We start from the raw sequence: 25,578 nt of genomic DNA on the forward strand, positions 1-25,578 counted from the left end.
GACAGACAGTAAAACCAGGAACTGACAATGAAGTGGCACGGGTGTGATGGCAGGCATACTAGGAAGCTGTAAAGACACAAGAGAGAGCGCTACTGAATGTTGTCCAGGAGTCAAGAAAACTGCCCTAAGCAAAGGACATCTAAGAGCAGAGACCTAAAAAATTAGGAATTAGTCAAACATTAGGGGAGAGTCAAGTTTTCCAGGGAGAAAAGGCAGCATTTGAGCAAGTCCAGTAGAAGTTGCACCTTCTTCGTGATTAGCTTCTCTAGGGTTTCTAAATGCATGTGTGTTACACAGGGAGAGAAAGGCGTAAAGCTGAACATACATTTACTCCTTTTACTGTTTCATAAATGAGAAACTAATACCAAATACTTCCTCATTGTATTTCAAACCAACGATTATAATTCAAAATGTTTTGTCATCATTCACTATGAAGAAATATGAATCTAAAGCATTTCCCCTAAGCAGTGTTGGACTAAATCATCTGTGAAGGCAGAAATCACTAGTATATGAAGTAGTGAGGTGACGTCCAGAGCACACAAGGGATCTGAGAGCCGCTCAGCCTCCAAAGCTGGTACAGAGGTAAAGAGAAATCTCGAAGGTATCAAAACAGCATCCACCGAAGCCCTCGGATCTTCAGACTAAGAAGCAGGAATAATAAGCCTAATCATTACATCTATCTTGTCTACCCATTCATCCACCCAGGGATAACCTGGAATAATGGATCAGGAGTTAAGTCACACAAGGGCCATATCCAAACCTTTTACAACCATAACAAGCTAAATGACAGATAGATCTGCACAAGGTTAAGACAGAGTGCAACACTGAAATTTAAAAGAACAAAATTCCCAAAGGAAAATGGAAAAAATGTCCCAAGTCAAATCCCACAAGGCAAGCATCTATCAAAAAGATCATCCCTGGCCACTTTAACTATTCAACATCACACACATCTTTTCCCTGTAACAACATAAAGCACAAATATCTCCCCCACACCAATACCCAAAAATTTCTGGTAAGCTTTCATTTCAGAAATAAAAACGTATCTAAAAAGAAGCCAGAAGCACATTTCTCTTCTTTTCTTTTCTTTTTTCAAATACTTACAAGGATAGTCTATTTACCCATGAGCTAGCTTTTTATATTTCAAAAGCAATATCCAAGGACTGAGGCTTGGTATAAGTATAAAGAGAAATAAATGTTCTTCACATGATCTACATTCTGGAACTCCATATTAGATAGGTTATTGTAAGAAACATTCAAGGCACCAAATAAGAAGCCCTGAATCTGAAACACAACAAAAAAATCTCATTTTCACCATCAGTAGTAATACCATGTTACATTTATGTAGCCCGTTAGAATTTAGGAGGAACTTCATTTTACATTAATTTGCGAGTCTTTTATATGCAAGCAACTGGTAGAAGAGGCAAATAAATTTCTGGGAAGACCAGGAAACTATTAAAAAAAAAAATCTAGAAAAAAAACAAAAACCACTGGCTAATCATTATATATCAGAGGCTTTAAACTTCCAGTTCATTACCTTTTTCAGCTCTACCAGGACTCCCTCCAGAAAGAAGGATCCTTAATAGGTTGATCATGATTGTCTGACACCAAGAAGCTTACTTTCACATCCTACAGCTCACTAACATTTCCTAGCTAAACTTGGGAGATCCAGACCACTGACTTCTGGGTCCCAGTGGTAATTCTTCCACTGAAGTAACCTCGAAACAAACTCTGGCCAGAGGAAGAAGAAAAAGCCCTGCCGTTCTGACAATAATTTGCCTTCTACCCAATAACCACCAGTCCTCAACGCTCCAATGCCTATTCCCCAACACACCAACTCCACTCTAGCTGAGACTTTAAGTCTCCCTTAAACTTTGTCCATTCAGACTTCCAACTACTGCTGTAGCAAGATCTGGCAGTGTTCACAACTGCCTGGCTATTCTCAGTTCTCCCAGCCTGGTTCTCCAAGTTACAGACCAGGCTGGAAGAGAATCTGCTAGAATAATTCCGTTCTTGTAATTTTAAAAATACGTATGCAAACATGTATGAAAATTTTTCTAGGTAGTGAGATGTAGGTGGTATGTTCTGCCAACATCTAGAATCTATATAATGAATAAACACTATTTTTATAACAAAACACAAGTTATTATGAAGTAATAAAATGTATATGCTTTTTTTTTTTTTTAAGATTTTATTTATTTATTTAATTGACAGAGAAAGAGAGAGAAACAGTGAGAGAGGGAACACAAGCAGGGGGAGTGGGAGTGGGAGAAGCAGGCTTCCCACCAAGCAGGGAGCCCGATGCGGGGCTCAATCCCAGGACCCTGGAACCATCACCTGAGCCGAAGGCAGTCGCTTAACCGACTGAGCCACCCAGGCGCCCCAAAATGTATATGCTTTAAAATCAACATCTTTTGGGCGCCTGGGTGGCTCAGTCGCTTAAGCGACTGCCTTCGGCTCAGGTCATGACCCTGGGGTCCTGGGATCAAGCCCCACATTGGGCTCCCTGCTCCAAGGGAAGCCTGCTTCTCCCTCTCTGTGTCTCTCTCTGTCAAATAAATAAATAAAATCTTTTAAAAAAATAAAATAAAATCAACATCTTTTGTGTCATTCTCACTTCACTGAACACATCTTAGTACTACCAATATTAGGGTACTTCCTTATCTCAGCCAGTAAATTTGAGGACATGTATGAATGCACGTTTCCTACTTACCATACATTTGTACCTAAAAGCTCCTCACTAAATATTTGTTGAGTTAACAGATGCAAACAAACCACCAGAGGTTGTATAAGCAGACTGGATTTAGAGTCAAAAGAACTGAACCCAAGCCCCAGCTGTACTATTCATTAGCTTTACAACGGTGGATAAGAAGTCACTTTATCACCATACATTGCATTCTTATTTATAAATTAACAGTTTGAAGGAGACGATCCAGGTCCCTTCAGAATCTAAAGTTCTATACCTGTGATTCTTAACATACGAGTCGTTGTTCACGATATAAGGAGGACCAGGAGGTGGAGAAACAGAGACAACTCTTGGGCACACTCTGCTATCCCACATCCTTCTTTCTGTCCCCCTCCCTGCATCTCCTTCTCTCCTCCCTACGCCTTCGCCTTACCTGTGGCAACCAGCCCCACGAGCGCCTGTCACTGAGGACAACAGTGCAGTCAGCCCTGCAGATGCACACAGACGGCCACAGGACTCAGACTCCAACTGTTCTGTTCCTCCTGCACAACGTGGCACAAAGGACAGCTTATTTTGGGAAAAGGGGGATCTCTGACTCACAGAATATCTAAAGACTCTACACTAGATTGAAGAGAAAAGGACAGACTGGGAAATATTCTGGGAAGAATAAAGTCACGTGTAGCGTAAGATCTTGGAAATACAAGGAGGTACACCACAAGAGGCTCAACAGTTTGACAAACAAAGTTCACGGTAATTGGAAAGAAATCCAGCTGGCTAACGTTTGTTGCATGGAAAGCTTCTAACAAACTGATGAAGAATGAGGATTTAGGGAGTTCACAGAGAAAGGGTAGAAATCATTACAGTCTATCAACTCTGTCCCCAGAATTTAAAAAAAGACTAAAGTAAGTTTTAATACATTAAAAACAAGAAGAAAACACACATAAAAGTAGGGTCTAAAAATTATACTACCTGAAATTACACTTTCTGGAAACTACTGAAAGAGATGATTAACCCCATTTTACCGAAGAAATTGAGGCTTAAAGAGATTAAGAACTGGTCAAAGGGTCCAAAGCCATCGGGTGACAGAGCCAGATCCGAACCTAAATTTCTTGACTTTTAAGGATAGTGTTGATCAACTATGGGGTATCTGACTCTCATAATCCAACTAAAGAAGGAAATGCACCTATTTTTAGTTATCTTCATGACCATGAATGGCAACAAGTTTAAATAAAGATACCTACCTTCCTTCTCCCAGCATCTGGCCTCCACGCCTTCTAGAAGCCCCACCTGGGAGTAGCAGCCACTAGATTTCACTAAATGAAAACATCTGGTTTGGGGCACACTGCCAAGAACAGGAGTTGTAGAGTCAGAAAGACCCGAGGACAAATCCCAGCCCTGGTATTTCCCGAGGGATCTTAAGACACGTTTTACCTCACCATCCCTGAGAAATCGTTTCCTGACAAAACGGCCTCTCCCACAAGGCCGATATAAAGACTAAATGAGTTCTTGCATTTGTTCACTCAACAAATATTTGAGTGTTAGAAAGTGAATGGCTAAGCCACAACCTGCTCATTCCCTTAGGGAAGAGGCTCCTCTGGCTGAAAATGAAAAAGTGACACAGTCAAATCTCCTCATAAATATACTAATGACAGGCCTCCTGGGAAACAAACATGGCATGCGCTAGCATGTGAGCCCTCATCGATGAGATGCTAAGAACAGGATGTACCAGGTATGTTTAAAGCTGTGGATGCAAGGGATAGGTCTCTGTAGGCAGCGTGTAACTGGGGACACCAATGGCCCATCTGTGGAAGTGATAAACGGCACATACAGATTAGTGACTGTGAGGTCAACCTGGGCCAGAGCCTACCCTGAGGCGTCGAGAATGGCCCTGTGGAGCTATGGTGGAGGTCCCAGACCTCTTACTGCCTACAGATCCCTTACCATTCATTACCTTCCTTTATCCTTGAACCTAACAGGAAAGCTTGATATTAGGCATGGTAGGCAGCTACTAAAATGGGTCCCAAAGATCTGGGCCTTCCTGCATTCACACCTTGTGACCCTCCCCACACTGAATAAGGCTGATCTGTGTAACCACTAGGATACGACAGGTAAGATAAAGTTTGAGTTCCCAGTCTAGGTCACAAAAGACACTGTTGCTCCCACCTTACCCCGTCTTACTCTCTCACGTGCTCTCGCTGATGAGGCCAACTACTGTGTTATAAAAAGCCCCACAAAAAGAAAAATCACACGAAGGGACCTGTCAGCAAGCAGGTGAATGAGCTTGGCACGGGATCCACCCCCAGTTGGGCCTTCAAGTACCGTGTGACACCTTGACTACAGACCTGTAAGGACCCAGATGAGCTGCACCTGGATTCCGGGAGCCAACACACGGTTCTTGCTTTAAGCCACTACACTGTGGGTTAATCTGTTATACTGCAGTAGATTAATTAATTTTAGGTAAGCTCTGATTCATGAGTCTGATGTGAGAAAGTAACTGTGTTATCTCAACTGTCTACTCTGTGTCAAGCCCTGTCCTAAGCACTCGGGGTGTATCAACTCAGTAGACATATTTCCTTGCCTTTATGGAGCTTACATTCTAGTGAAGAGAAAGGGAAACAATGTAATAAGGAAAAGCTCTAGTATATTTGAAGGTATTAAGTGCTATGGAAAAAAGAAAGTACAGAGTGTGGTGAGGAGGAGTGGTTGGCTCAGGTTAAGAAAGACAGCCATGCCAGTGCTCGAGGAAAACCCATTCCAGCAAAAGAAACATTAACATAAAGGGGCCATGAGGGGGAAAAACATGCCCGGCATGAAGGAGAAAGAGCTCAACTAGTGTGGATCACAGGGACAGTGGGGAATAGAAAGTTAAGGTTGGGCGGAGGCTAAATAATATCGAGTCACTGGCTTTTATTCGGAGTGAAGAAGAAGCCATCAGAGGGCGAACATGATCTGACTTGTGTTTAAAAGGATCACTCTGCCTGCTGTGCTGAGAACAGACAGCAGGAGAGCAAGGGGGAAGCGCCTGGAGCTAACCGCCCCCTGAGAAATATCAGCCCACTTACCCACCTCGGTAGCTATCCTGGCCAGATCCCAGCCCAATGCTTCTTGATGCAAAATAAAGAACTGGTTTTGCCCTTTTAAAAAAAACTTTAAATTCTAAATGGCAACTAGGCCAAGGCAGAAGGCCATGTAAAGAACCATTATGTACCTAGGAGCAGGCTGAAGACAGGATCTTCGTCAATCTAAGCTAAAGGAATTAAAGAAGCAAGAATTTTCACTAGCAGGGATTGCTCCCATCTCATACCTAAGATATTCAGGGTAACCCTCAGTAAATTAAGGCTCATGGAAATTGTCTTTTCCATTTTTATTACTTCAATTTACAAAAAAATTAAGGACACTTTTAAAAAATTATCTTTATTATCTATCCCATAAAGTACCAGTATTTTCCACAAACCATAAACTCTTCAAAGTTATCACGGCAGAAATTTTAACTACTTTGCATCTTCATCTTCACTGCTGTTGATCTAAACTCCTGCCGGAGTGTGCAATACAAAGAGCTGGCCTCTGCTGCCCCCTAGTGGAACCACATTCTGCTAGCCACATCACTCCCAAAGTCTGAGCTCAGGCAAGTAAGGCTCGCTGGAATACCACCGGAATTATTTTACAACAGGTGCACATGCATAAACTAATCTTTTTTTTTTTTTTTTTTAAGTAAGCTCTAGGCCCAACGTGGGGCTTGAACTGACGAACTTGAGATCAAGAGTGGCATGCTCTACCGACTGAGCCAGCCAGGCACTGACTCTCACCTTTTATATTTAAACTCCCAATGGTTATATATGAACAGTTATATATAACTCACATCTTACGTCCACAGACCTCTATTGCCCAAATAAAAGCATTTAAAAAAAACGAGTGGGGTGAGTGGGGTGCCTGGGTGGCTCAGTCGGTTAAGCATCCAACACTTGATCTCAGCTCAGGTCTTGACCTCAGGGTTGTGAGTTCAAGTGTTGCACACTGGGAGGAGCCTACTTTTAAAAAAATTAATTAAAAACTTTTTTAAAAAGGGGGGAGTATCTGATATATGCCTACTTTTCATTCCCAATTTTTTTATTTTCAAATGGGCATTATCTTAAGAAATGGAAAAGCTTGGTTTTATGAGTACCAAAAACTGCAAGCACTAAAGACTGTTTTTATGACAGATGTTGGCGGGGATGCGAAGAAAGGGGAACCCTCCCACACTGTTGGTGGGAATGCAAGCTGGTGCAGCCACTTGGAAAACAGTATGGAGGGTCCTCAGAAAGTTGAAAATAGAGCTACCATACGACCCAGCAACTGCACTACTGGGTATTTACCCCAAAGATATAAATGTAGTGATCCGAAGGCGCACATGCACCCCAATGTTTATAGCAGCAATGTCCACAATAGCCAAACTATGGAAAGAGCCTAGATGTCCATCAACAGATGAATGGATAAAGAAGATGTGGTATACATACACACACACACACACACACACACTGGAATATTATGCAGCCATCAAAAAAAGAAAGCTTGTCATTTGCTATGATGTGGATGGAACTAGAGGGTATTATGCTAAGCGAAATAAGTTAATCAGAGAAAGATAAGTATCATGATCTCACTGATATGAGGAATTTGAGAAACAAAACAGAGGATCATAGGGGAAGGGAGGGAAAAATGAAACAAGATGAAACCAGAGAGGGAGACAAACCATAAGAGACTCTTAATCTCAGGAAACAAACTGAGGGTTACTGGAGTGGAGGGGGGTGGGAGGGATGGGGTGGCTGGGTGATAAGACATTGGGGAGGGTATGTGCTATGGTGAGCGCTGTGAATTGTGAAAGACTGACGAATCACAGACCTGTACCCCTGAAACAAATATTACATTATATGTTAATTTTAAAAAAAGACTATCATTTTTAAGTACAATGTATCACAGAATACAGCTTGATAAAATTATATTCATATTCCTTGCCTCACCTGTCTCTAAATGAGATCATTTTGTTAAAAGGGGTATGGATGGTTAAGGAAAAAAGACAAAACTTTTCTCAAAACTAAGGATCAAGAGAATTTTTGGTGAATTAATTAAAACAAAGTACCTCAAGACAAGTACCGGAATCACTATTTTCACTCAGCTAAAACACAGTAAGGAAAAAAAGATTCCTCAGACCTTAGCTATTTTGCCACAAAGCACTGAATTCATTTCTCTATATTCATATATTACAGCTCACTTCCACAAGTAAACACTATCTGGCAACCCAGTTTTAATTACAGCATAAACACAGGATTTTAATTAGTTTCAAATTTTAATTTAGCCTTATTCGATTTAATTATCCAGTCTCATGGCCCACGAAACTTTCTAATTATCTGTAAGCCCATTAATGGCAACTTTTAAACTGCAATTTCGCTATTTTTTTATTAAACTGCCCAAGAAAAAATAAGCACTGCATATCCTAAACATTTCCACTGGCTACTCATCTAAGAGTCGATTCAAACATTTTTAATTGGTTACAAGGGATCAAACACGCTTGTACTTTAAAAATTAATGGCATTAGAAATTACAATAGTTTTTCAAATTAGTATTTTCTCTTCAAACAAAATCGTGATGTTTCTGTAGCTACTCTTCATCGCCAGTCATTAGGACCAATTTAATGTTCACCCTGGTATGTTTGACTATGTAAGATTTTCAACAACCTCTCTGGGAACCAAAAACCCTGAAATAATCCTCTTTGGTGAACTGTTTTCTGATGCAATGAGATGTCCCATCATCTTCATAAAGTAAGAATCACTGGTGTTCTATAGAGTGGCTCAGTCAGTTAAGCATCCACCTTCGGCTCAGGTCATACTCTCCAGGTCCTGGGATCGAGCCCCGCATCAGGCTCCCTGCTCAGCACGGAGCCTGCTTCTCCCTCTGCCCCTCCCCCTGCTTGTGCGCTCTCGTGCTCTCTCTCTGACAAATAAATCAAATCAAATAAATAAATAAAAGTGTCCTATAAAGAATCCATTTGCCCTGTCTACATCAACACCAAATGGCACAACTAACAAGCCTGTGTGCCCCTGGAGCAGTATGCTCGTGAGAGGCCATGCCCCACGTTATCTAAAATGCAAATGTGTGCACGGAGACATGTATAAATTCACACACGCTACACATTTACTGAGGAGCACGAAACAGTGGAGAACATTCATTCCACCAACCACTACCTACCACTTCTGAGTCTCTCACTATGAAAGGTAACCCAAACATGTACTCAGACGAAGATCACTGACACACCACCCACCTTCCTATAAAATGGAAAACAAGACCTCTGTTCTGCCCAGGTCCGATTTCCTTAGACTCCATGAGAAACCAAAATGTCACCAGTCTACAGGCAAGTCTGTCTAAGGTACAATGACGCCATATACAGAACCCACTTCTAACTCCACTTCTTGTTCAAATTATATTGTTAATTGCAATAAAAACACTTTTGACCCTGAAGTACATAAATCCTATTTTTAAATAGCTTTATTTTTCACTATTGTACTATTCGCTCCCTTCACACTGGACAAAAGAAATGTGCTGGAGTACATTTTGATTATAGCCCGTGTTTAATGGCCCACAAGGTAAATGTGAATCAAGCATCAAACATTTTATGAAGATTAAAAATGAACAAAATGAGAGCTCTACTTGTTCTCAGGCTATAGAAAGACATGAAAAACCTTCACATCAGCCAAAACATACAACAAAATTCACCAAATACGACAAAAAAAAAAAAATTTTTTTTTTCTACAAAGCCATCCAGAAACTATGGATTCAAAGAAATTTAAAATAACTACACATTAAAGATATTTACTAGGTAAACAAGGGATAGGGGACACTTGGGTCACTTGCTGGAAGGGACACAGAGCAAGCAGAAGAGCAAGCCTACTGGAGAATGACACATATTGCTTGGAAGATGGTTTATATCTTGGGTCTAAAGATCCTGCCATCCCTGGGAAACCATTCAGCTCAAGCTGTGACTTAAAAATCGGAAGTAACTGTTGGACCAGGTAGACCAACAGGTGGTGTCTCTTCCAACATCAAGTATCAATGTCTCACTGACAGCCACGTTATAAATAACTCATCCAGTTTCAATGAGAAAGTAAATGCTACAAGGTAAATCCAAAGATATAGTCCCTCTGTGGCTAACCATAATTACTCATAATGCTACTAGGATTATTTAGATTGTTTCCAATTCTTAACCATTACAAAGGTCAATAAGATGAACATCTTTACTGAAACTTAACCCATCTGTTTTATTAAGATCAGTGTTTCAATGTGGAATGTGAGGCATGAGGAGGAACTCTAAGACTTCAATAATTATTACCAAATGCTCTCCGGAAAGATGCTAACCAGTTACCATTCTATCAACAGCATACATCTCCCAAATGCAATAGCAAAGAACTGAGTCAGCACACCTACCTGGCAGTTCTACCTGCTCTGTGAATATATGTGTTGGCATCCTCTGGACAATCAAACTGAAGAACCCAATTCACAGCTGGGAAATCTGTACAGAAGGAATGTCAAGTTAGGAAATCAGTTTCAGGATCTACCCTGCTGTACTATTTTTATTTTTTTTTAAGATTTTACTTATTTATTTGAGAGAAAGAGAGAATGAGCAGGGGGAGGGGCAGAGGGAGAGGGAGAAGCGGACTTCCTGCTGAGCAGGGAGCCAGATGCGGGCTCCATTCCAGGACCCTGGGATCATGACACGAGCGGAAGGCAGATGCTTAACCTACTGAAGCACCCAGGTGATCCACTCTTTTTATTTTACAGTATCCCCACTTGCCAGGGCTTTCCATCACATCAAACTCATCTGTGAACTTTATTAAAAATAAAATTAATTGCATGAACCAAGAGATAATAAACAATCTCCGTTGATAAAGTGTTTGAATATGAAGATTATTTTGTATCTGACACAGAAGAGATTGCTTTGTGTCAGACAAATAATGAAATACCCTGATATTTAATAACCTAAAAGAACCCACTTCTCATGGGCTCCTGGTGAACTACAAAACTTGCTTTTCCCATCCCCATTCAAATTAATGATGTCTTTCTAAGTCCCTTTTCTCATTTCTCAGCAATAATTATTCCGTACACATATTTGGCTACAGGAGTTTTCATTCATTTCCAGACACCCTGTTCTCAATTCCTTAAAAGCACTACCTTTAATCATCTGTGGATTTTGCTGTGAGGATTTCAAATCAATTTCTGTAACAGAGAAAAGGGGTGAACACTAAAACAAAACAAAACAAAACACAATGATGGGGACACAGAAGAGGAATGACAGAGAGGTCTAACAAAAGGAAATCTTTGGTAATTTTTCTAAATTTGGTAAAAATTAAGTAGTACAGTGTAAAAGATATCACTTCAGAATATAAAACTAAAAACCAAAAAAAGACTAACAGAAATTTAAGGAGTTGCTTCTGAAGAGCAAGGATGTGTAGAGCCTACTAGGGCTCCTAGCTTTTTACCCATGTGCATGTGATAATTCATTTAAAAAAAGAGAATTTAAAAAGTTTTAAAAGGGTACTGGTATATTCTAAAGAAATTCTAGGATGCTTACTTTAGAGCTTCAGAATATTCACTGCACATTTTTAGAATAAAAAGACTGAAACTTCAATGTTCATTACTCCAGGAATGGGTAAATTCATACCATGAGACACTCTACAAAACACACTGGATATTTATACGTCAACATGGAAAGACTTGGGGCGCCTGGCTGGCTCAGTAAGTAAAACATGTGACTCTTGATCTTGGGATTGTGATCCATCCATGGTAGATGCAGAGATTACTTAAAAATAAAATCTTAAAAAAAAAAAAATGGAAAGACTTCAAAAGCAAGTCCTACACTAGCATATTTAACATTGTTTATGTAAACTTTTTATATACCCAGTACTTTATACATCACTTACGAATATGTTCATATAAACTTTTTAAAATAAGCTAGAACAGAGGTTTTTGACATTTTTGTACTATAACTGAAGCCTATGAACCCCTTCTCAGAATGTTTTTATGTGCATAAAGCAAAACATATAGGAAACAGTTATAAGCTTTTTTTACCGAAATTTTTGATATAGTAATGTATATGCTTTTTACTAACACATTAGACAACGCAGTTGTGTGTCTAATAACTACCATAATATCAAAGTGGAACTGAGTGTAAACAATATATGAAAATAACTGCAAAAACTATAAAGTTATTTCAACCTAGAATTCTATTCCCATCCCAACTATCATTCAAGAAGAGGACACGCCATGTAACAACTCAAATTTACCTCCCATGAGCCCTTCCTGAAGAAACTATTAGAGAACGAGATTTATTTTTTTAGATTTTATTTTTAAGCAATCTCTACACCCAGTGTGGGACACAAACCCACAACCCCAAGACCAAGAGTCACATGATCCACCAACTGAGCCAGCCGGGCACCCTAGAAAATGAGACTGTAAATTTTTTAAAATAAAATGAGAAAATAAATCAAGAAAGAGAAAGAGATCTAGATAGACGTGTCCCAGGATGACAAATGTGTGTGAAGTTTATGGAGCAGCCAGTCCAGGTAAGAGCTGGAGACAGAGACTGCAAGAGGGTCTCAAGGAAGAGAGAAACAGACTGCATTTGAACTGTTAGAAAAGTAAGCATGGGACATCTGCTAGGACAGTTGAGAAAAATCAGAACTGGGACCACAAATTAAGCCAATCTTAACTATTAACTTAAAAACACAAAAGTAAAAGATCGGAGACAACTGGTACACCATTTCCCTCAGCAGACAATTACATAGCCCAAACAAGGTAAATACAAAATGCTGATTTTACCACAAGTCTTGGTATAACGCTATAGGCTAGAGAGGTTTAAAAATACACACACTTGGCTACGGCCTCCAGTCACACAGGAATGAACGGATATGATGTCTGAAATACACTTTAAAATACTCCAAGACAAACAAGGAGACGGGAAGAAAAAGGGGATCATGAAAAAGATCGTCACTAAAGCTGGGTAGTACCTACGAGGGTACACTGCACGTATTCTTCGTGTGTGTTTAATCTGCCACAGTCAGTAACATAAGGTAAATGAAAATTTTAAATTACCACCTATTTATTCTCATGTTTTATACTCACATCTCTACTTCCTGTAATTACTTCCATACCCCATCCCGCCGCCACACAGCCATCAGCTGTAAAATGGTATCAGTGGCTTCTTGAAAGCTTACATACATTAAGTATGTTTTTAAAATAAAAACATTTGGTGAAGAAATGGACTTCAAATTTTCTTCTTAAGTTGTAATATTTTATCAAGTTTCCAATTTTCAAAGAAACAAGAGTAGTTTTTCCTCCTATCTTTAAACTTTAATCCTCCTTTGATTTTGTGGGTTCCTCAGGATTCTAGGATTATTTTCATAAACAATAAGCACAAAAGATGAAAATATGACCAAAATTTTCAGTGATATAGCCTTAATTCAATTTACTTGTTTTTCTAAGAGAAGAAGGACCAATTATTTGAGTGAAACTATGAATTCCCAAATCCATCCATTTATAAGCAAATCACCCACGATCCCAGAGTATTTTCTGCTAAGCTCTTACCCAGCCCCCTGGCAGCAATATCAGTAGCAAAGAGCACGGCAGCTCTCTTGCGGACAAAGTCGTTGTAGACTTCCATCCTTCTCATCTGCTGCTGGCGGCCGTGCAGGGCAAGGATAGAGATGCCAGGACGTAGCCGGCAGAACACTCGGTACAGATACTGCACCTAGGCATGAACAGAAAAAGGAGTTTGGTACTTCGGGACAGCAGCAGCACAGCAAGCCGTATTATGAGATGAACAGCAAAAATGCTTTAAGGAGCACAAGTTTCACCAATTAAAAAATGTGGAGCAGAAAGGGAAATGCAGTCTAGAGTTGAGGTCTTCAAGCACTTCTTGCTCACATTATTTCCTATGAGAATTTTTTTAAAAATAGGCTCCCCTTACATTTTCAACTTGATAGCTGACATTTTTCCAAATGTATTTAGTTGCAAAAACTGTAATTTCTGATATATTATAAATGCTGAGAATTTAAAATAAACTTCTTATACATGTATCCAATAGATTCTACGTAGCAGAGCAATTTGACACCCACAATCATTTTTAAAATAGGTAAAAATAATGAAGGCCATGCCTGTGTGAAAGAAGGCCTCTCAACTTTGCTGTGAACCTAAAACCACTACAAAAAAAGTAAGTCCTTAAGAAATAATTAAAGACAAAATAAACTCAAGAGAAAGAAATTTTGCCTTTCTTTTCCTCCTTGAACTCTTAGGTCAATTTTCTGACCCCACAGAATTTTATCTTAATAGTTTTATGCTTCAATGTCTTTTGATAATCTTATCAATATTTACAACTTTCTACAACAAAACAATGAATATCAGTTTTAATTTCTAATTTCCAGTGGCCATAAAGCTATTAAAAATTCTCAGACTAAGCTATTACTTCATTAGTACAGAACTAACCAGAACAAGAACTGTTAGAATTGATAATAAGCAAAACAAAGGAGGCACCTGGGGGGCTCAGTCTGTTAAGCGTCTGCCTTTGACTCAGGTCATGATCTCAGGGTCATGGGATCAAGCCCCACGTTGGGCTCCCTGCTCAGTGGGGAGTCTGCTTCTCCCTCTCCTTCTGCCCCCCCAACTCCCGTGTGCTCTCTAAATACTTTTTTTTTTTTAAAGGGCAAAACAAAAAGAACTAATAAACATAATGATTTTGTTATACAACACTGGATGTTATTAAATCTCTTCTTATACAGAAGTAAATGGAGCTGATTGTTAGCTTTATTTCTCTTTAGTTTACGTATTAATAAATGAATACTACTAATTGGTAGACTGAGGCAGAGTACCGCATTATTTTATTCCTATTTTCTCTTTCTAATATGCATGTTAAGAAAAATCTCATCATGAAAATACAGAAAATGTACTGGAAGGAACCATGGTGCACTGCTGGTAGGAATGCAAACTGGTGCAGCCATTATGGAAAACAGTATGACGGTTCCTCAAAAAATTAAAAATAGAAATACTATATGATCCAGCAATTCCACTACTGGCTCTTTACCCAAAGTAAACAAAAATACTAATTCAAAAAGATATATGCACCCCTATGTTTACTGCAGCATTGTTTACAACAGCCAAGACGGGAAGCCAACAGTGTCCATGCAGAGATGAATGGATAAAGAACAGGTGATACATATATAATGGAATATTACTCAGCCATAAAAAAGAATGAAACCTTACCATTTGCAATAACATGGATCTAGAAGATATAATGCTAAGTGAAATAAGTCAGAGAAAGACAAATACCAAATGATTTCACTCACATGTGGAATTTAAGAAAACAAGTGAACAAAGGCAAAAACAAACAAAAAAACAGACGCTTTAAATATAGAGAACTAGTGGTTGCCAGAGGGAAGGTGGGTGAAGCAGGTGAAAGGGATTAAGTACACTTATCATGGTGAGCACTGAATAATGTACAGAATTACTGAACCACCTATTACACACCTGAAACTAATATAATACTATATGTAAAATTATACTGGAATTTAAAAAATAAGTTTAAAAAAAAGAAAATGTACTGGAAATAACCTTAACTCTCTGAACTCCTATATTTCAAAATGATGATAAATAAAACTTCTAGTAATCCATCAGCTAATAAGTCCATTAAGTCTCCCTACAAACTGTGTTAAAAGAATGGTAAGCCAACTGAACTGCCAAACACCTGTTACCTGTCCTTAGAGCCATTCACTTTCTGAAGAGCAATGCCCCTGGTGCCAGGAAGATTCTCAGGTCCTGAGACAATGCACCAGTAAGATTACAGATGGATGGATTCATGCCTTTCTTTTGTGGTTTTAAAAGGGCTACCATGAAAAGGGGAGAGGGGAGAGGTGACCCTGCAGATGACAGATATACTTTCAGGCAAACCAAGCTCAAAAAAAAGTGCATATGCAAACCTAGGAAGTATGAACTGAGTCCATGAAAACTTTCTGCAGTTTGCATCTCCTGAATCAAAACTGACCTTGAATTCTTGCTTTTGAAAAAACTCGCTGAGGTGGATGACTTCCCAAGATCATTCTGGCTAGAATGTGCAATAACTATAGGAAAGAAAGTGTGGGAATGAAGAGACCAGCCACGAGTAAGAGAAAGTTAAGCATGGCTTAGATTCAGTTATAGCATGAGGTGTGGTGAGAGGTGGTAGAGCTAATGAGAGTTATCAATATATTGACAATGAGATGAAGACAGGCAACAATTAAGGATTCAGTCATTTGAGATGGGGAAGAGATGGGAGGCAGTAGATCTTCAGGATATGAAATCTTAAATTGCGTTTCTTATTTTAAATTTGAGATGCCCTCAAGACACGCAACTGGAAATCTCTAGTATTCAAGTGGATACACAAATCTGGGGTTCAGGAGAGTGGTCAGGGCTTGAGATGTCGATGTGGCAGGTGTTAGAACATAGATGGCATTTAAAGCCATGGAAATGAAGAGGTTTCCTAAAAACAGTAAAGACAGAAAAAGGACAGAGTACAACAGACAGACCACTACTTATCTTTCCCATAAGCTGGAGGGAAACTTACTCGCATACTTACCATGTTAAGTATTCAAAAAGCTATAAATCTAGAATCTACCTACTATATGCCAACAACTATATATCCTCAGGTAATCTGAAATATAGAGAGGAAAGTGACATAAAAATCACTCAAGGCCCCTTCTCTTTAAGGGAAGAGACTAAGTTTTCTTATTTATCACTGAATCCTTTATTCACAGCAAATGGCTAGTGTTAAACAAGTGTGTTAATTCAACTAAAGACATATACACTATAGGAGGATGGGGGAAATCGCTAATTCTAACAAGGGGATCCGGAGTATCACAGAAGGACCTTCCGATGTAACATTTGAGCTTAGCCTTAAAGGACATTCAACACTCCCTCAGCATTAGTGTAAAGGAACGCAGGGAGGGCATTCCAGAGATCATCATGATCAAGGACATCAAAGCATGGAAATAAATGGCATATTCAGTTCAGGATTCATGAAGGGTAAGTGTCAGATTATAAAGACCTGTGGTTAGTCTAGCCATTCAATGGTTTGTTCTACCAGTATTCACTGAGGGATACCACACCTATTTATCATATTCCTCACCACATCTAGCACTGTATTTATTAGAACAGAAGAAAGTGCTATTTATCTAACTGAAATCTGCTATTTTAAAAGGGATGATTCAACATGAATTACTTAATCATTTAGTACCTCTTTACAACTGGAGAAAAATACAATACTTTTCTTCTTCAGGTGGCTTCTCAAAAAGGAATATAACACACTTATTTTTTGGTGCAGCTCACAAACTATGTAGTTCTGTTCCAAAGTGGCAGGGGTGCTTATGGAAATAAGAGAAGGAAAAACGTTAAAAATATGCCACATTGGTTAGCTTTGAAATCCAGACCCCACCAAAAAAAAAAAAAAAGAAAGAAAAGAAAAATATTAACAGCAGTATGCCTTTCCAACAAATTTCTCATACACATACATATACTGTGAAAGAAAACTTTTTAGAAATTAGAAATAGAATCAGATTATCACAATTTTGCAAATCCTAACGAAATAATGGATCTAGGAAATAATCACCACTGGCTGCTAAAACTTTAAGACTAAAAAGCTATCATTCCTGCCATGAAGGGGTTGTTTGTATCAGATTAATACTTTGGTGGCCTATAGCACTAACTCTAAAGGCTGGATTAAATATAAAACAAAAAACAGAAGGCATCAGACAGCAACCAAGGCAGCTAGTACTTGAAGTACTGAAAAAGAAAACAGACAAGCCCTGAGGCAAGCCCCATATTAATTTCCACTTTTCCCTCAAAGCATCTGCTGATTTGCAAAATAGAGTAGAGCTGAGTAGCAACCTTAGGCCTAAATACAGTAGTCCAAGATCCTAGATAGAAGGAGCCACAAAACACTGAATCTTAAATTCTTCATACAATTTTCCCATGAGAAGTGTGACAACTCCTAAACTAAACTAAACACACACACACAGCAAAATGAAAACAAGCAAAAAGCAACAACTGGGAAGCTCAGAGCTGAGCAGAGATTCTGGCAATCTCAAGGCTATGAAGTTCAGAGCCTGCCAGGATGGAAGGGCTCTGCTAAATACCCACACCTTTCAGCTGAGACCTCCGGAAGAGCAATACCCCAGCAAGGACTCAAGCAGAACAAACACAGAACAGAAACAGAACAGCCCCAGAGTCTGAAAGCCAGGGTAGCCCAGATCAAGGTCATCTGTCCTTACAACATCTACCTGCCACCAAAAAAAAAAAAAATCACTCACGATTTCACTAAGAATCAAAGATAAGAAAATCTTAAACAATACACAATATCTTCAAAGGAACAAGAAAACTGTCAGCTAACTTTGATATAACAGAAATTAGAACAATAGAAAGGTATCTTTGAAAAATAAACATGCAAAGATACCCTTCAAAAATAAAGAATAAAAAGGTTCTCAGAAAAGTCAAAACAGAATTTTTCCACTAGTAAACCTGAACTAAAAATAAAAGGAAATTCTTTTGAGCACAAGAAATAAAAATATCATAAAGAATAACTATTTGGATAAATCTAAATAAATACTGATGTTTCAAAAAGTAATAACAGCTTACGGAGTTTAAAATGTATGAAATTAATATACTTCACAATGAAGGCACAATGGAAAGGGGTAGAGACTTAAATAATATGGTAAGTTATAGATCAATGAACTAAGTCCTCTAGTTGCAAAGCAATTATCATACCTGGTAACAGAACCATATGTTGCTTACAAAGTCAAATCTAAAATATAAGGGCGTATATAATGTAAAGCGTAAATGAACAGAGGATTCACCATGCAAACATCAACCAAAAGAAAGCTGCTATAGGGAGACTAATATCAAACTAGACTTCAAGGCAAAAAGTATTAGTACAGATAAAGAGCAACATTTCATTATGATTAATGATGCTAATAGGAAATGTAATATTAAATTTGTATGTACCTAATAACATAAGCTCAGAATATCCACCTCAAATTTGAAATGGTTCATAATTCACCAAAGAATTCAACTTATATTCACTGTAAAACATAGCAAGTTACAATGATCCAAACACAATTTTTTCTCAAAAAAAAAAATTCATTAGAAGCACCATTTCACTACAATAGCAATATAAAGAAAACATACTGCTATACTTTTTCTAAGTATACTCTGATACACAACTTCAGAAAGACCTAACTTTTAAATTACTTTTCTGGTCCTTCATGATTTGAAAGCAGATATTCTATAATGTCTTAAAAATATTCTTGATTATGATTTTCCCATGGTGTATTAACCGAATTAATGGCTGGAGAAGAAACGCCAATAATGACATGAGACAAAATTCACAACAGCATCTGCTTTTTGTAGCACTCTGGTGAACCGGAGATTAGAGAGAGCCACGGTCATTACCATACAGGCCACCATTGTCAATTATGTCACTGAAGACATGGTTTCTGAAAGCCCCATCTTTTATAAGTGATGGAACTGCATTTCAACAATCATTTATGGGGGCGCCTGGGTGGCTCAGTCGGTTAAGTGTCTGATTCTTAGTTTCGGCTCAGGTCATGATCTCAAGGATCTCAGGGTCATGAGATCGAGCCCTGCAAGACACACCACACACAGCACAGAGTCTGCTTGAGATTCTCTCCCTCTACCCCTCTCCCCACTCATGTGCAGGCCCTCTCTCCTCCTCTCTCTCTCTCAAATAAATAAAATCTTTTAAAAAACCATTTATGAAATACAGTATTTGCATTCAGTTTTTCCTAACTCTGATCTATAAATAATAACCCATTGTTATCTACAGAAATTGGAAACAGGGATACTATATACAATTACCTTAAATTATGCACAGTTTTAGAGACTATCTAGTGATTGAAAAATTCGTGCCTGGTAAAAACACTAGAGAATCTTGAAAACAGGCAGAAAGCAAACAGCAAAAAGAACAAAGAAGAAAATCTAAAGACCCAGACAATCTTTAGATTATTAATTGTACCAAGAATTTCAATAGCTATCTCAATACAACCTTACAAACAAGGACCACTGTCTCCACCACATTAAGCTAAGGAGGAAACTACCTCAAGAATCTCTTCCTATGCCATTCCTGAGTTCTTGATAACCAAAGGTACCAGTACTCAGACTCCTCAAAGTTCATCCATTAAGATCACCTAGAAGCGGGGCACCTGGGTGGCTCAGTCGTTAAGCGTCTGCCTTCGGCTCAGGTCATGATCCCAGGGTCCTGGGGTCGAGCCCCGCATCAGGCTCCCTGCTCAGCGGGAAGCCTACTTCTCCCTCTCCCACTCCCCCTGCTTGTTTCCTCCTCTCGCTTTGTATCTCTATGTCAAATAAATAAATAAAATCTTAAAAAAAAAAAAATCACCTAGAGGCATGGAGTCTGGCCTCCTCTAAGACCTTCTTTAATCCTAGACATCTAGTAGCTGAACAAAGTTAATGTGGGCCTCAAGGCCCATATCCTCAGTATTTAAAAACTTTCCAAGAGGATAACCCATCATTTTCCCCAATCTATTTCTTTTTAGACTAACATTTCATAGGAAGAAACAGAAGTTAAGACAGAAATAATGGTAGGGTTGAATCCATATAGAGATCTTCAACACAGATTCTACTTATGTCCACCAGAAAATATTTCTGCAAGTCAAGTATGTCCACAATCTACAATGATTCATACCAAACATACATACACAAACTTCCGCTTGTTGTATCAAAATACTCTTTAAAACCCATTTCCCCCAACCCACTTCCCACACAGCCACACAAACCCACTGCCCCTCAGTTTATGCTGGGGTAGTTATTAATAAATACTTGTTAACATCTTATGGAAGGGTATTTGTTCCCCAGACCACATTGTGAAAAAGACTGCACTAGAGTATTCCCACATTTAAAGGTGCATCAAATATTTAAATAATTTTAACTAACATATTTTACTATGCTTCCCATATCTCCTAACACATAAAATGATGTCTATTTTCCTAAAAAATAGTATTAATTTAAAATGTTGAATTCTTATACTAAAAAGAACATTGATTGTTTTGATTAAATCAAATACAGCTTCAAATAGTACATACCTGTATTTTGCTTTTTCATGAACCCACACATACTCAGGGTTTTTCAAACTCAGGCGTGCAAGGTCCTTTACAGACTTGGTTTGTGTAGCTGAGAAAAGTAAAGTCTGCCGTTTCTTGGGAAGATTTTCAATAATAGCATTCACGGTATCAGCAAAGCCCATATCCAAGATTCTATCTGCTTCATCAAGAACTAAAAAGAGAAAATTCACAGTGAACTACAACATTTAAAATATACATTAAGCTAAATCTAATCTAGTATCCTGGACTGGATCCTAGAAGAGAAAAAAAGGGCATTAGTGGAAAAACTGGTGAAATCCAAAAAAGGTCTGGAATTTATATAATGGACCAATGTTAATCTTCATTTTGATAAAAGTACTACAGTTGTGTAAGGTGTTACCCTAGGGGAAGCTGGGGGAGGGGTATAAAGGAACTCCCTATACTATCACTGCAATTATAAATCTAGAATTATTACAAAACAGTTGTTTAAAAAAAAAAAAAACACCACATTAGGTAATATCACCAAAAGTGGATATAGCTTAAAAGATCAATTCTTAACAGTGTCAAATACTGAAGTGTCTAATTTCATATACAACTACTTATATTCTTCTGACCATTTTGTTTAAAATTAAAAAAAAAATGTCTAGTTGTACTCTCTGGGTTCAGAACCCCTATGCCAAAAAATTGTTTCAGGTTATTTCTCAGATATTTTATTGAATAAATATTAAGATTAAAAATTTCTATCATTAAAATTTATGAGGTCTCTCTCCTAAATCTCAGGTTATTTCATTAGAAATTCATTAGACTCACCTAACATTTGGAGATTGGTAGCATGAAAACATATTGTTTCATCCATATGTTGAAGAAGCCGACCCGGAGTGCAAACAAGTATATTTATGTTATTGATCCTCTCAGCTTCATGTTTCAGATCCTGAAAACAGTTGTTTCTTTTGATTACACAGACACATCACTGAGCAGCCTGTGTATCAAAACTATAAGAGCCATCTGCATGTGTCATTTCATCATGACAATGTAGATATGCTACAAAGAGACATGATTTCCCCTTCTATTTCTGCAGCACATCCAAATTTCTGGGCAAATAAAAGTCCTAAGTGAAGACCTAAAGAGCTCAGACTACATGAGGATTCTTAATTATAGCCAGGATTCTGAGGCCAAGATAAATTTCCTATAAATGCTCCAAGTCTTCACTTGCCTTTGCATCTGCCAGAACCGACTTACACTGGAAACACTGCCATTATCTAAGTCAGAACCCAGAGCACTGGGGAGGCTCTCTGACACCATGAGCTCTCCACGTTCTAGAAGTTGTCTCCTTGAAACCAGAACCACAGAACGTTAGTCATTAAAGATGGGTGACAGGTATGTGAGGGTTTGTGATGCTACTCTTTCTTTGTGTATGTTTGCACATAAATTCAAGAATTCAAGTATCTGCAGTCTAGAAGAGACTCTAGCACAAACAAGCATTCCAGATATACTAGCAGGAAGAGCAGATGTTGCGTAGCAGGTTCCACCATGAGCTACAATCAACACTCCTCACAACCATCTTCTACTCCAGAAAGCTGGAGTATCAGACAAAACTGACTTTAAAACAATGACTATAACAAAAGACAAAAAAGGGTATTACATAATGATAAAGGGATCATTCCAAAAAGAGGACATAACATTCGTAAATATTTATGCACCAAACATAGAAGCACGTAAACACAAAAAATATTAACAGACATAAAGGGAGAAATTGACAGCAATACACTAACAGTAGGGGACTTTAATACCCCACCTCCATCAACGGATAGATCATCTGGACAGAAAATCAGTGAGGAAACATTGGACTTAAACAGTACATTAGACCACATGAACTTAACAGGGATATACAAAACATTTCATCTAAAAAGTGCAGAATACACATACTTTTCAAGTGTAAATAGAACATTCTCTAAGAGAGATCACATGTTAGGCCACAAAACAGTCTCAAATTAAAGATTCAAATCATATCAACCATCATAGTGATACAGGCCTAACTCAAAAAATAAGAAAAATCACAAAATAAACAATAACTTTACACTGACAGGAACCAGAAAAAGAACAGATAAAGCCCAAAGTTATTAGGAGGAAGAACATAAAGATCAGAGGGGAAATAAATGAAATAGAGTCTCAAAAAACAATAGAAGGGGCGCCTGGGTGGCTCAGTAGGTTAAGCGTCTGACTTTGGCTCAGGTCATGATCTCAGGGTCCTGGGATCAAGCCCTGTGTCGGGCTCCCCACTCAGCAGGGAGTTGGCTTATCCTTCTCCCTCTGCCCCCCATTCATCCTCTCACTCTCTCTCAAATAAATAAAATCTTAAAAAAAAAAATAGAAAATATCAATAGAATGAAAGCTGGTTCTGTGAAAAGACATTTTAAAAACTGATAAACTGCTAACCATACTCATCAAGAAAAAAAAGAGAAAATCTCCCCCAAAAAAATCACAAATGAAGTTATAACCCACACCACAGAAATACAAAGAATTATTTTTTTTTTTTAAGATTTTATTTATTTATTTGACAGAGAGACAGCGAGAGCAGGAACACAAGCAAGGGGTGTGGGAGAGGGAGAAGCAGGCTTCCCGCCAAGCAGGGAGCCCAATGCGGGGCTCGATCCCAGAACCCTGGGATCATGACCTGAGCCGAAGGCAGACGCTTAACGACTGAGCCACCCAGGCGCCCCAATACAAAGAATTATAAGTGACAACTAGAATTATATTACAACAAGCTGAAAAATCTAGGTAACGATAAATTCCTAGAAACACAACCTTCCAAGACTGAATCACAAAGAAATAGACAATCCGAAAAGACTGATTACAAGTAATGAAATTGAAACAATCATTTTAACACTCCCAAAAAACAAAAGTCCAGGACCAGGCAGTTTCACAGGTGAGTTCTAACATTTAAAGAAGAGTTAGTATCTATCTTCCTCAAACTGCTCCCAAAAATAGAACAGGAAGCAACACTCCCATACTCATTTCACAGGACAAGCATTACCCAGATACCAAAACCTGACAATAACACCACAAAAAAAAAAAAAAAAAAAAAAACTATTAACCACTATCTCTGATAAACACAGATGCAAAAATCCTCAACAAAATATTAGCAAACCCAGACCTAATACAATTCCTATCAAAATACCAACAGCATTTTTCACCGAACTGGAAAAAATAATCTTAAAATTTGTATGGAACCAAAAAGACCTTGAAAAGCCAAAGCAATCTTAAAAAAGAAAAACAAAACTGAAGGTATCACAATTCCAGATTTCAAGTTACACTACAAAGTGGTAGTGATTAAAACAGTATGATACTGGCATAAAAACAGACACACAGGTCAAAGGAATAATACCCAGAAATCAACCCACAACTATATGGTCAACTAATATTTGACAAAGTAGGAAAGACTATCCAATGGGAAAAAGTCAGCCTCTCCAAGAAGTAATATTGGGAAAACTAGGCAGCCACATCAAAAGAATTAAACTAGAGCACTTTGTTATACCACACACAAAAATAAACTCAAAATGGATTAGAGACCTAAATGTTGAGACCTGAAACCATAAAAATTCTTAAAGAGAGCACAGACATAATCTCTGACATCAGCCACAGCACCATTTTTCTAGATATGTCTGAGACAAGGGAAATATAAAAGCAAAAATAAACTACTGGGACTATATCAAAATAAAAAGTTTCTGCACAGCAAAGGAAACAAATCAACAAAACTAAAAGAAACCTACATAATGGGAGACGATATTTGCAAATGACACATCCGACAAGGGTTAGTACCCAAAATATATAAAGAACTGATTCAACTCAATACACAAAAAATCCAAATAAAAAATGGGCAGAAGACTATCATTTTCCCAAAGAAGACATATGGATGGCCAACAGACACATGAAAAGAGGCTCAACATCACTCATCACCAAGGAAATGTAAATCAAAACCACAATGAGATATGGCCTCACATCAGTCAGAATGGCTCAAATCAACAACATAAGAAACAACAGGTGCTGACGAGAATGTGGAGAAAGGTGAACACTTTTGCACTACTGGTTGGAATGCAAGCTGGTACAGCCATTCTGGAAAACAGTATGGAGGTTCCTCAAAAAGTTAAAAATAGGGGTGCCTGGATGGCTCAGTTGGTTAAGTGCTGCACTCTTGATTTCAGCTCAGGTCATGATCTCAGGGTCATGAGATTGAGCCCCACATAGGGCTCTGTGCTCAGCACAGAGTCTGCCTGTCCCTCCCCCTCCCCCCACCCCTCCCCCAGCTTGTGCATGCACTCACACTCTCTCTCTCTCAAATATATAAATAAATAAAATCTTTAAAAAAAATACTAGACATCTTTGTCTAAAGAGCCCTTAAAAAAAAAAAAGTTAAAAATAGAACTACCCTAGGATCCAGCAATCACACCAGTAGGTATTTACCCAAAGAATACAAAAACACTAATTCAAAAGGATACATGCACCCTCAATGGCAGCATTATCTACAAAAGCCAAATTATGGAAACAGCCCAAGTGTCCATCAACTGATGAATGTATAAAGAGATGGTGTATATATAAACAATGGAATATTACTCAGCCATAAAAAAGAATGAAATCTTGCCATTTGCAATGACATGGATGGAGCTAGAGTATACTATGCTAAGTGAAATAAGTCAGAGAAAGGCAAATACTTTATGGTGTCACTCATATGTGGAA

General features: G+C 38.3%; 1 protein-coding gene across 1 annotated transcript in view; it reads right to left on the reverse strand.

Moving 5' to 3' along the window:
• DDX10 (DEAD-box helicase 10) overlaps positions 1-25,578 on the reverse strand; it is a 261,518-nt gene that overhangs the window by 221,965 nt on the left and 13,975 nt on the right. The window contains exons 5-9 of the mRNA XM_036076368.2: positions 21,655-21,775; positions 20,848-21,037; positions 16,968-17,094; positions 13,292-13,454; positions 10,136-10,220 (exon numbers count right to left, since the gene is read on the reverse strand). Coding sequence (XP_035932261.2) covers positions 10,136-10,220; positions 13,292-13,454; positions 16,968-17,094; positions 20,848-21,037; positions 21,655-21,775 — 686 coding nt within the window. The remainder of the gene's footprint in view (positions 1-10,135; positions 10,221-13,291; positions 13,455-16,967; positions 17,095-20,847; positions 21,038-21,654; positions 21,776-25,578) is intronic.

The sequence above is a fragment of the Halichoerus grypus genome, chromosome 11 (assembly GCF_964656455.1).
Source record: "Halichoerus grypus chromosome 11, mHalGry1.hap1.1, whole genome shotgun sequence".
NCBI classification, from domain to species: Eukaryota; Metazoa; Chordata; class Mammalia; order Carnivora; family Phocidae; genus Halichoerus; species Halichoerus grypus.